The following is a 12,827-nucleotide window of genomic DNA, read 5'->3' as shown; positions in this document are numbered from 1 at the left end:
GAAGGGGAACCACATAATATGTAGCAAACAAAGCTAAATAGCCACTGTAGCGTGCTTTACTTTATAGCTCTATAGATTTGAAAAACTGGTTTTGTTCTGTATGCAAAAAGCAGTCAACTCAACTACAGATTAAATATTGCATTTCTAGGACATAAAACCTTCAATTTATTATAAAATTCATTTATTATGGGTTTTTTTATATGTTGCTAAGTGTTTTGGTCTCAATGGCTTGAAATATATCTCTATGAGTCATTTAGCACTGACACATTCTAGAGTTCACATTAAACCTGAGTGTATAACTTAAGTATTTTGAAGTATAATGTATAAAGTTAAATTCAGTAGTTATTCACAAAGTCAATGATTCTCTGATGCCATTATTATTAGTCACTATTTTGTCTGAATCAATTATGAATCAGATATAATCAAGTATGTTTTTACTTGTTAAGAAGAATTGTGCCATTGTGCTTTATGCATACACTACCATTTTGTTGTCCGATTGACTCAGATGTAAAAGAAATATAGGCCAAATACTCTTATAAATTTAAGTTATTATCCAATGTTATTAGTTAATATGTAAGTTATTTATATGGTGTTTGTGTGAAGTGGCTTTCAAATCAGAGGAAAAATAACACTTTTTGTAAAGGTTGGTTTTCTTTCAAGTGTAGCAATATTCTTTCTTCAAGTGTTTTCTGTTAAGCACTTTTGTTTCTCACAGACACTAAGTTTTGTGATTTATGTTAGAACTAAAATGTAGTTTATCTTGATTTCTTTTTGGAAAACTGCACTGTGTTAGAATCATCCTCTGTATCTTTAGCTACTATTGTTGTGGCATCTGTTTCATACATTTGTCTACGTTTGTCTACATTTGTCTTCACCCTGTTTCTGTCTTTCCTTTCCTTGCATGCCTGCATGCTGTTACCCAGTACCAAGCCTTTTATTTCAAGAAATTGATGATGAAACTTGCATTCTTTTTGACATGGATGAAGCTCAAGTCACCAAAATCTTCTTCCAGCCATGCTAATTCACACCTTGAAATGTCAACTACTTATACCCTTAGAAAACTACCTATACAAAAACTGTGTACCTTGATAGAATGTGAGGAGTCCTCAGATCAAAAGACATCTCCACCTGTGATTAAAAAGTCTTTTGTGGACTACCCATTCATGATGGTCCAGTCAAATGCTCACGCAAAGACTATGGATGTGACAGTTGTTAAGCCATGGAAAAGCCGAAAGGTTGAAGAAATGCCTGCCAATTGTGGCTTTCTAGGTTGTAATAAACTATTATTGAACGACTGTGTAAGTTTATAATACTTACTGAAATACTTACTGGAGCTTCAGTAAACTGTGTATCATAAAGTGTTTTGTAGAGGTGAATTAGCATTATTGTCTCATCTTAGGCACAAATTGAAATCTGGATCCACAAAACCTGTTTGAGAAAAAGTGTTTAAAAGTGTTTAGTTTAAGCCCTGTTTGAATTTGTAGGGTTTAGGCTCCTAAATACTCTAGGAATCCAGGCCAGTGTGGCTTAAACTTAAAATACAGAATCAGGAATTTTTACTGGCCACAGCTCTTAGTATAATCAGCATTGCATTTGTCTTCAGTATCATTTGCAAAAAAAATGAGTGCAAAGTTTGTTGCATTGACATTGAATAGCAAAAGGACTAGGGATACAAAATGGAGCAAAAGAGATTATAATGGGTAAACAGAGAATCTCAGATCACTGAAGCAGCAAAAGAGAAATATAAAGAGAAAAATAAGAAAAAGCATTTTGCTTCATACATTTCTATAATTTGTAGGCTAAAAAGCAATTGCATCTTTAATTAATTTTTCACAAATAACTTAATTTTTAGCTAGTAATCAGTAAAATTAGGATTTTCTAACAATTGAACAAAACTAAAATAAAAAAAATTAGACAGAAATAAGACTAATATTACTAATTTCCATTCCTGAATACTAAGTAATTCCAACTGTAGAGCAGCAATTTCCTTGTTATTATATTTAAGAACTGGAAAGTCAGTGTACAAAGTTATGTCTGTCTGCCTCATATTAATTACTTTTTCCTAAGTAATATATTCATTCTGGTGCCAGCACTACTTGTTGGCCCATGATAATTTGCTCTTTATATAATTATTAGACTTTTAGTCCTCTGGAAGCTCTCAAGAGACATTGCACGAATCCATCTTTTGTTTTCCCAGTCAGTGTAGCAGACACTGTCCAGCTAACCATGTGAAGGTGTGGGTTAGCCACATAAAGTGCTTCTGCTGTCCTTTGAACCAGTTTCTGTACTAATTAATGTGTTTGACCTTACGTTTGAAATACTTTACCTTGGTGACATGCGAAATGTTTCTCCTGCAGCTTGAGGATCCTGCCATTAGGTGGCAGATGGCACTTTACAAAGATTTACCAAACAGAACTGAAGATTCCTCAGATCCAGAGAAGACTGTGGAAAGGGTCCTTGATATAGCTAATGTACTGTTTCATCTGGAACAGGTGAGACAGATTTTCCCAATTCCATTTTTTCTTAATCAGAAAAAAAAAATTCAGCCTTTCATTTATACTCCTACCTATTGTATTTCATATTTTATTATTTTTTCTATCATTTGATGTCTGCTGTTTATGTTATTTTATGTTTTGTATTCCAATATTGTGGTCAGATTGATCACACAGTGTGTTTGCAGCAGCCCCAGCAATCATTTATTTGTAAAAGGAGTAAGAAAGTGATACCTATGTTGTAGCTTCCTTCTGCTGCATTTCAGATGGCAGTAAGTAATCACTAAATTGTGGGCCATGAAATGGGAGAATTAGCAACTTAATTATTAAAAAATGCCCTTTTTTTGAGATGTTTTTCCTTAGCTGAGATTTTTGAATTATTGAAGTAGCAAGAAGCGTAAAGCTGCCTACAAAAATCTCTGATTAGAAGTTGCGTATTACAGCTGAGTAAGACAGTCAGATGATTTGACAGACAACTTCTGTAGTGATGGCTTTAGAAAGCTATTTATTATGTAATAAAAAATAAACAAAAGCCTGTAAGAAGAATGTTCACTTGACAAAATCTGTATGGAAATTTGTGTGAATGTGGGCAAAAATGTATGGATTTAGAAAATTTAACTGGCGTTGAAATTCAGAAAATTCTTGATAATCTGAAAGTTTTAGCAAGATTACTCTTTGACAGTCCAGTAAACTCCTTCCACACATGGGCTGAGACTTGTTTGTGCTGGTGCAAAGGCGAATACAAACCAAAGTTAACATGGCCAGCTCAAAAGTTACTTGCTACATTCAAGAAATAGTAGAAGCATGGTGGAGGAATGATTTTTCTGAAACATTTTTAGTAGAATGTTTTACTTATTTCAGAATCTGGCATGAAGCACTTTAATTTTTTATTTATTTTTTTGTTTGTTTGTTTTGTTGTGTTTGTTGTTTTTTTTTATAAATATATGATCTTCCCATCTAACATGGACTGTGGTAACTTTAATTAAAATAATTCTGTAATTTATTTTCTCTCCTTCCTTCAATTCACACTGACAAAATTTTTTTTGTCTCTCTGATTAAACTTGACCCCAGAAATAGGTCAACCAGGAATAAGTGTTGGAAATTAGGAGTTTTGGGTTTGGTTGTTCATTGTTTTTATCCCCTCCCCGCCCACCCCCCCCCCCAGTCAAAACATAATACTGATCTCTAAATTTTTAATTCTTTAAATTTTAAAATTAAGAAAATCCTTTTGTTAGTACATTTTACAAGTCAAAGACTGCTTGAGAAATTTAGTTTTTTGCATTTAACTCACAGAATTGTTAGTTATTATACCATAGACCATAAGCTATTTTGTTGTTGTGGTTGTTTGTTTCCTTTTAAAAGAACATTTGAGAATTCGAGGCTCTCTTGCCCTCCCCTTAAATTTGTTGGTTTCACTCAGAAGGTTGGCCCAGGTTTTCAGACCCCATGTCATGAAGGGTTTTTCAGAGATGTTGGAATGCACAGTGTGTTGATGTGAATACCTGTGTCTCAGCTGTTGGATCACACAACTCTTTTTGATTTAGTTTGTCAGCCTTGAAATAGACCTGCTTCTAGTTCAGCAGCTTTACACAGTTTGGTAAAAGAGGATGAAGAGGAGTTACTAAATCTTATGTCATTGAATATGTGTGACATAAACAAAAGTGATAGAATGTAGAAGTAAATCCGTGGCAATCATAGCCTACTAGAGAGAGAAAGAGGGAAACAAGTGTTAATTTGAAAGGATGTAGGGTGGCTGTGAGGAAGAGGGAAAAGAAGAGTTAAGCTAGAAATGCAGAGGACAAAAGGTCTCTTTGACTCTGGTTTTATCAAAGTTAACCAAACTGAAAGGACCTATAACATGTACAGAGTTCTTTAATTCAGCATTAGACTCTTGTATTTGAATTCAAAGAGCATATACAATCTCTTGATTTTGGACATTTTTGCTGTACCATGTATATAAGTTGGTTAAGCTTGTGTAGTTGGGAGAAGTTGCTCAAGGGAGATAAAATCAAAGTATGATCCTTGTGTTTTCCATGTTCTGTCATACGATCTGTCTCACAATGTATAAAATCCAGCAGTAGTACAGGATGAATTCCTGTTGTAATTCCAGTTTGACATTTCAGATCAATCTTTCTGATCAGACTTAAACATTGACTTTTAGTCAAGTACATGCTGGCTGCTTTTATTCTGGGTACTTTGCACCTACTTGCTCAAGATCTGGCCCACAGCTGTAACTTCCCTAGACAAGTGCTCAAGTGCTTTTGTTACTGAAATGAGTAATTTAGTGTCTTTAAAAAAAAATGAATATGTGAGCACTCTGTCTCTTTCTATGGTCATCTTAAGTAATCCTTTGCTCCCCATATACTAATACTCTGTTCTCTGTATATGGGTACTCTGAATGCTTTGTTTATTGCAGTGGCAATGATGGGTTCCTTTTTTTTTGTATCTTCTTTCTGTGCACAGCTAACTACTTTGTTTTTATTATTTTCAGAGATCTGCTTGTGTAGGCCGAGGCTATTTCTTTTGGGAAAGTATAGACAGTTTTATAGTTGTTTGTGAAGATATTACTAATTACCTAACTTTCACATATGGGTTTATCTGGCTTCTAAATCATTAGTGCTTTGTTTTATGACTAAAAATATGTTTGCAGTGAAAGCTTTCCTATCCTTTCTCTTAACACATCATTTTCATTTGTATTTTACCTTTTGAAAAGAACTTGTTTTAGAATGTCACCATTTAATCTTAGAAGAGTAATTATCCACTTCACTGAATGCTTGGCAGTATTTTAGTCTGTTTAATTAAGCATTTATCATTTAACAATGAATATGTTTTCTTATTTCACTAAACTAGAAAAGTCTTCCTGGATAATTATGTTTGGATTGAATATTGAGTCTATACAAACATCATCATAATTACATATTTTAAATAAAATGCTTTATCTTAATACAAGGGAGGATCATCAAGTCTCAGAGCAGAGATGCTGACTTACACTGACTCCTTTGATGATGCTGAGAGACAGAGGAGCTATTATTCCACTAGCACAGAAACAAAGAAAACCCCCACAAACATTAATAAAACCAACCCTATACAGCAGGCATCTCCTCCTACCTTTAAAAAGTTGTGTGCATTAAATCAAATGATACAATCTTTATAGAGCAGTTGTGAAGTAAATCACAAAAACTGTAAGTAGACTGGGAAAGGACTAAACTGGCATAGCCTGCAGTCATAGTTCTGTTACTCCATCAGGTTATAATGCTATTGCATGCAGTTTCTTTTCTGGACCACAACAGTAATTTTATTCTGATGGAAACAAGGACAGAAACTGAAAGAGCAAAAAACGGATACGAACACACCCAATTTCATCTCATGCTACTGTAGAACTGGGATGCAGAAAGAAAATATATCTGAATACAGAGCTGTAATATTATGAAATGTAGCTCAAGTGGTTTGGAGTATCATATGCTAATTATAGTTATGGAGATGCATTGAGAGGATTTAGTCCTAACTATATGTTCTTGGCTGTCTCTCATATTTAAAATTAATTCCTTTCCATTTTAGTGAATCAGATAAATATTACAAATAAAATATTAATTGTATTTAAGACAATTTCTTTCAAGTATTATCTGAAGCTATGTGAAGGTGTACAATTTTCCTGTACCTATTTAAAGAGTTTCATATAAAAGATAGAGTGAAGATCCTTTGTAGTAAAAGTTAAGGTTTCCTGAGTTATGGCACCACTTGTGATAATATTATATCTAAAGATATAAGAAGTAGGATGTAGTAAAAAAGAAGAATATCTATATCATACAAGACAAGGGAGAATTTGCTTTTAAGTTTTTTTCTAAATTCTGCTTCTGCAATTTCACTGATGACTTGAACTCACTCTAGAATACTTTTTCCCAACTCATTTTCTTCCATTATCTTTCTACTTGATTAATCTGTTATGTCACATTTGTGTTATTATTACTATGCCCAGACAGTAGGGACATTGCCTCTTTGTTTATTTTTCCATGTATACTTTATGTAACAGGTTGAGCATCCTCAGCGGTCAAAAAAAGCAGTGTGGCATAAGCTGCTCTCTAAACAGAGAAAAAGAGCAGTAGTTGCCTGCTTTAGAATGGCACCATTGTATAACCTGCCAAGGTAAGAGCTATATTTTTTTCTAATTTTTCCAAATGCATTTATGTTCAGACAGTGCCATTTGTTGAGATCAAAAGGAAGAAAAACAACAATTGGTTAATTGTGTGGTAACATGTTTGTATATTGCTTTCTTTCAATAGATCTAATTACTTTCTTATAGTGTATCTTCTGAAAAAAATAACAAAAGGTGTAATTTTAAAATTCTAGTTTTCTCCTGTTTTCTGTTATTCTACCCATTCCTCCTGGTATGTGTTCTTTTCTGAAATCTTTTGTAGGAGATAAATGCAGAAACAGACATATTGGTGTCACTATAGTACCATCTTGGGAGATGCGCATACTCTAGGCATTTCCTATGGCTCTTTTTCCTCTTCTTTCTTCTTCAATGGAGAATTGGACCTATAGTCAAGAAAGTTTCAGAATCCTGAGATTCTGGAAGGAAAGAAAGTTCACTAAAAGTAATGATGTCTGTTTTTTCACCCAATTGCTAAAAATAATGTCCAGAACTTGTATCTGATCTTTCAACATAATAATGTTCTCGATTTTTTCCCAAAGTGTACATATTACTACTATTACCATATGTAGTAGGATAAATCTTAAAGTCTCTAAAAGCATAAGGGCTTGAGAATCATACTAGCTTGAAATGAGGCTGCTGTGACAGTTGAATATAGAACAAAGATATTTTCTTCTGTAGGTGTTCTTACTTTCACAAGTAGGTCACCTGCACTAGCATTCCTGAATATTTTAATTATAGTTCTTCCTTTTCAGTATGTGACTTGTTTAAAAAAAATGAAGATGACTGATACAATTCTTCATAGAGAATTGGTTGTTGCACAGTCCATTTTGCATTGACTTCTCAAGAAAAAACCCACAAAACAGTAAACATCATCATTGGCATATCTTCTTTCCCCTAGCCTCATCATCCATTTAATTTCATGTAGTTTGGAAAAAAAAATAAATTATTATAGATATGCTAGCCTAATCATGGGATTTTAAAAATGCAATAATTTGAGCACAATCCAAAGTTTTCTATTGCTCTTATCTTAATATTTACATTAAAATAATATGAAGGTATTTTTTGTTAAAAACAAAACCACCAAGCTAATTTATTTCTTACTTGTGTTTAAATTTATTTAAAGTTGTATTTAGTATCTGTTCCTACAGTCATGATTATTACATTTTAATATCAATTTTACAAGTTAATAGGACAAATTTTAGAACAGAGCATTTTAATATAAACTTACTTTTTTTAATTGGTATTTTCATGAGGTTTTGCCATATAATTTTTTTTTCTTTTCTTTTAAATAGCAGTTGTAAGGACTGGACAGTGCTTCAAGCTAAATGTAATTCATATTGCCCAAAGCTTTTCTTCAAAAATTTACAGCTCTTGTTTTAAATGTCCCTTTTTAGGCACCGAGCCGTCAATCTCTTTCTTCAAGGCTATGATAAATCTTGGATTGAAACAGAAGAACACTATTTTGAAGACAAACTGATAGAAGACTTAGCAGTATGTCTGGGTGCAAAGAGTCATGGGAATGTATTATGGATTAACATTAATCTTGCATAATAATAATACTTATAAGTCTGTGAGATACATAAGATATCATCTAAACTATCTCTGCTCACAAACAAATCACTCTGACAGGTGTTAAAAATTACACATGATTGAGATTCCAGAATCCCTTCAGACTTCTTCAGGGCTTCAGTAACCTTTTATAACACTTTCTGAACTTTTGCCTAAATTACCATCTCTTTTTTTCTGCCATGTGGAGAAGAGGGACCAATTCCCTTCTTTCTTTGCAGTTAACCTTTCTGGATTTGAAGATTTTGTAACCCACATTAAAATAATTTAAGTCAAAATCTTAGAATATGAACCTAGAAGATTTCTAGTAGTCGTTCCTCAGAAGCAGACAGAGTCTGCTGCTGCTTTGCAGAAGAATTCTCTTGTCAGAGAGGTGAGAATTTTTTCCAACAGTGAAATTAGAGCCATGTCTTTAGCTTGTTAAATTCCCTGGGGTGATTTTCAATAGTGTTGTGTCCTCATCTATTGCAGTTGTCTCTCAGAAAGGTAGTTCTTTTTTAGGGTTGAGGCAAGAACTGGTGCTAGAAAATTATTCAGTTCCTGAGAGATCCGCCTGAACAGTCTGAGATCAGTCTTGTTTTTATGAGGAGAGTCTGCTCTATTCAATAGAGACAGGAAGCTAATTGGAAAGTTGCTATTAGTAAAGGAAACAACACAATAATTTGCTTTTACTGTTTGAAGCTTTATACTTAAAAGAAGCTACCCAAGTTGTAAAGACTTCTGAAAATAAGAATCAAACTATGGAAGTTCATTTTTGCCTACACAGATGCGGAATTCATTTTTTGTGAGATCCTTAGTGTATGATCAAGCATAGTGAAAAAGCAAGAGAGTTCTGCAAATATTTATTTTATATACAACCTTCATATATCCCAACACACTGCAAATGTCTTAAATAATGCAGATTCCTTGCTAAAACATTTATTTTTTTTTTAGGATTTGATGAAAGAACTGTGTGTAGATCTGTGCTGTGGAACAGCATAGCTCTTTGCATGTATGTGTGTATGTTCAGGTGTGTATGTGTGAAGAAATAACCCACCACAGTCACTTGGTTACACTCTACATGAACAGTTGTCTTCTTACCTCCTGTATGAAACCATATCTTTGCAGAATTTATGAAAGATTCCTAGCTGGCAGGTAGCTTATGTGAAAAATTAGAGAAGACAGAAACACACTGCAATAGCTGCTATATCATCCTTTAGTAAAGTACTACAGTAATTCCTTTGTAATTCCCCAAACACACAGGTGTGTCTCCAAGTGCTCTCTTGAGGTTCTGCTCTTCTGCTCTGTGGAGCTGACCTAAACTGTTATGTGGCCTTCATGAAAGATGTGCTTTTGATGCTCATGAAGGTCCTTTGTCCCTCTTAGAGAAGCTGCCCTGGTGTAGTAAGGGATTAAAGATTTATTACACTGTCAAGATGAAATTACAGCCCAGTTTGTGGTGGCAGAACTCATCTCAAAGGGGAGAAGGGAGGAGCTTTGGGATCTCTAATGTATGCTTGAAGAATTGTCTGAAGTTTCCGAAGTGTTCCAGAAAACTGAAAAAATCCAGAGCCCAGAAATTATAGCCAAGACTTTCTGTCCTTTAATACTCCGTAGTCAGTAATTGTATCCTGTAGTACATTCTTTCTCCGTATTGAGAATCTTGAACTCTTTTTTTCTGCTAAATAAAAATAATTGAAAGGGAGAAATGCAGTAAAAACTGCTTCCTTCCTGATTTTGGTAGATCCATGCAATGTGTAGACCTGTGGTGAGGGCTTTTTTCTGAGATGTTTGACGTGAGTCTTTGCATCCCCTAAAGCAGAGGACTGGACTAAATTGGTAGTTATGATCCCTGAATCTTCTGTGGCTCTACTTCTTTTGCACTGTATATTAAAAATAAAAAGTATGCACAGGTCCTCTATGTCAGGAGCTTAATTCTGCTGTTTCTTAACTGTGATTCAACAGATCAAGTCTCTAATGAAACTAGAGTATTAATGTTTTATATTAAAATCATAGGATATTCAACACTGTCTTTATCAATAGTTAAAATGCTTCTGCTTTACCTAAATAGATTATATGAATAACTAAGCTTATATGATAAAATTATTAATTAGTTTTGTTGGTAGGCATTTCTGGAAATAATAATATATAAGAACAATATGTGTAATGGATGTTTAATAATTAAATTATATAAAAATTTAATCTTTAAAATCATCATTTAGAAATGGCAACTAAAACTTACTAAACTTATTTTTTTTATCCTCTCATGTTCAGTTCAGGCTTTTTATTGTACACTTAAATAACTATAGGGCAAAGGTTTCAAAACATTGAAAATTAATAATGCTTATTTCCCACAAATGTCAGAAAATAATTTGGTTCTGGTGTTCTTGCTATGCTTAATAATGACTTCTACTTAACTCAGTCATTGGTGAATTTGATCCTCCATTTAATTTGAATTAAATCTATGAAAACTAATAACTTGTGTTAAACATTAATAGAACTGATGCTTTTTAGCTTCATCAGTTTTGATATGATTAGAGAGGTGTCCTGGTTGATAATATTACCAGCTACTGAATGCTGCCATTTAATTAAAGAGAAAAGTCAGCATCCTAAATGAAATTGAAATAAAGAACAGGAGAAGATCTCCATAGTGGTGAGATATAACTAGTTCTGATTTGCATTGTTCAGATCATGTTATTGGTACAGAAAATATTATCATTATCTTGTTTCCTTCTGGTTTTCCAAATAAAAATTAAAAATATGGGTATTTAATGTTTAATAAATTGCACAGAGTAAAATATTTTAACTATAGGTAATAGAATATACTTTAAAAATCTTTTTCTTTTTCCTAAAGAAACCTGGAGAAGAACCACCAGAAGAAGATGAAAGCCTTAAAAGAGTTGATCCTTTACATCAACTTATTTTGCTATTCAGTCGAACAGCCTTGACTGAAAAATGGTAGGGATGGTGTGAGATACTGCAGAGTGTATGCAGCTTTTCAGATTGCTGCAGTATTTGAAGTTATGCATGTCTTTGTTCAAGTGAGATTGCATAGGGTAGACCAAACGTGTATGTACATTTGATGACTTTGAGTTACATTCAAACCTTTCTATCTTGTGGTATGTAAAGAGATTTTAAAATGACTGATGATGAGGTATAAGGAGTTTTCTAGAGAAGAATAGATGCCCCTATACACTTTTTCACAGTTATGGATGCTGTGTCCAGGACTTACTACACCTCTGTCTTCTGTGTTCCCTATTGACAGTAACATTCTGAATGTGAAATATAAGTATATTCTAGGTATAATTGAAAAATTAACAATGTCTCTTCATTGGAAGGTCAGTACTGTCCTTGCGCCTGGCTTTGCTTTTCAGTTATATTAGTTAATCAAGTCCTCAGTTTCCAAAAAGACTTTTGTAATTAATTATTAGTATAGAAATACTTTAACAATATTTTTAAGTTGCTTAAAGTTTTTTTGGTGCTCCAATTCTGCTACAATAGCTTGAATTTTCCTCATTTTCACTTCTCTCTATTAACCAGCAAATTGGATGAAGATTTCCTGTATATGGCTTATGCTGACATCATGGCAAAGGTAACTTTTTTGCTATCTTTTGAATCTTTTTGTTTTAATAAAATTAATGAAGAAGATCAAGGGAAATTATGTGTAAAGTGAAAAGATAGCTTAGCCCCTCTTCCCCTCAACTTACCAGTAACTGTTTTCTTTCTACATGGTATCAGAGCTGCCATGATGAAGAAGATGATGATGGTGAAGAAGAAGTGAAGAGTTTTGAAGTAAGATTATTCTTCTGTTTTGTTTTTCTTGTCATGTTAGACATTATTTCATAGCTTCCAACTGATATTTATGTTTCTTGGTTCATGGCTTACTGCAGCTTGTTATGCCAGTGAACTGCATGTCAGAAGCTGGATTGGCAGATATGAGTCACCAGATCCATAGCAGTAAAATAAAAACATATGTGGTATAACATAAGATTATAGAGAGAGTAATTTAATGTATCTTATATGTTTATCTTAGCAACTTTCACTTTTTAGTTGTTGAAGAGAAATATTATGGGTAGTAACTTACTCTGGAAGTCTGAAATTAATAGGCTTCATCTTGTAAAGTAGCACATTCTACCTTTATATTGAATGGTTAAAATACAGAAACAATACTGCTTTTTGCAGTAATCATTTACATTTAGTAGTAGTAATTTTTACAGTATTTTATGTTCATATATTTATTAGTACTTCTTAGTAAAAAGTGAGCTTTTAGATATCAATGCACCCAAGCTTTTTCTTATGTTGAGAATAGGAATTCTCTATGTATTGTTTAGTTTTTAGTAATTATCCCCGTATAAGGAAACACGAGTTGATTACAAGAGTAAGAGATGAGTCCTTGTAATGTGTTTGCTCTGGGATCTGTCTCTGTTTTTCCATTAATAAAATGGAGATTACAAGAAATTTGTCTGTTCTGAGGGGCACTGAGGGAATTAGCTGCTTAATATTGTAATACATTTTAACATATTATAATTCTAATGTTTACTTTTACTCCCAGTGTTTTGTACACCAGATGTTCTGTGTATTTTCTACATGATGCTGCAGGAGAAAGGACTGAATTATTGACGTACTTATTCCATATT

At 33.3% G+C, this 12,827-nt stretch overlaps 1 protein-coding gene across 1 annotated transcript in view; it reads left to right on the top strand.

The window, feature by feature from the left end:
* RYR2 (ryanodine receptor 2 (cardiac)) overlaps positions 1-12,827 on the top strand; it is a 262,530-nt gene that overhangs the window by 195,438 nt on the left and 54,265 nt on the right. The window contains exons 74-79 of the mRNA XM_009997595.1: positions 2,358-2,492; positions 6,523-6,635; positions 8,040-8,136; positions 11,045-11,148; positions 11,731-11,782; positions 11,929-11,982. Of these exons, the coding sequence (XP_009995897.1) occupies positions 2,358-2,492; positions 6,523-6,635; positions 8,040-8,136; positions 11,045-11,148; positions 11,731-11,782; positions 11,929-11,982 (555 nt within the window). The remainder of the gene's footprint in view (positions 1-2,357; positions 2,493-6,522; positions 6,636-8,039; positions 8,137-11,044; positions 11,149-11,730; positions 11,783-11,928; positions 11,983-12,827) is intronic.

This window comes from Chaetura pelagica, unplaced genomic scaffold (assembly GCF_000747805.2).
Source record: "Chaetura pelagica isolate M959 unplaced genomic scaffold, ChaPel_1.0 scaffold235, whole genome shotgun sequence".
Classification (NCBI taxonomy): Eukaryota; Metazoa; Chordata; class Aves; order Apodiformes; family Apodidae; genus Chaetura; species Chaetura pelagica.
Note: the sequence above shows the minus strand (reverse complement) of the source record. Positions and strands in the feature narration are given on the sequence as shown.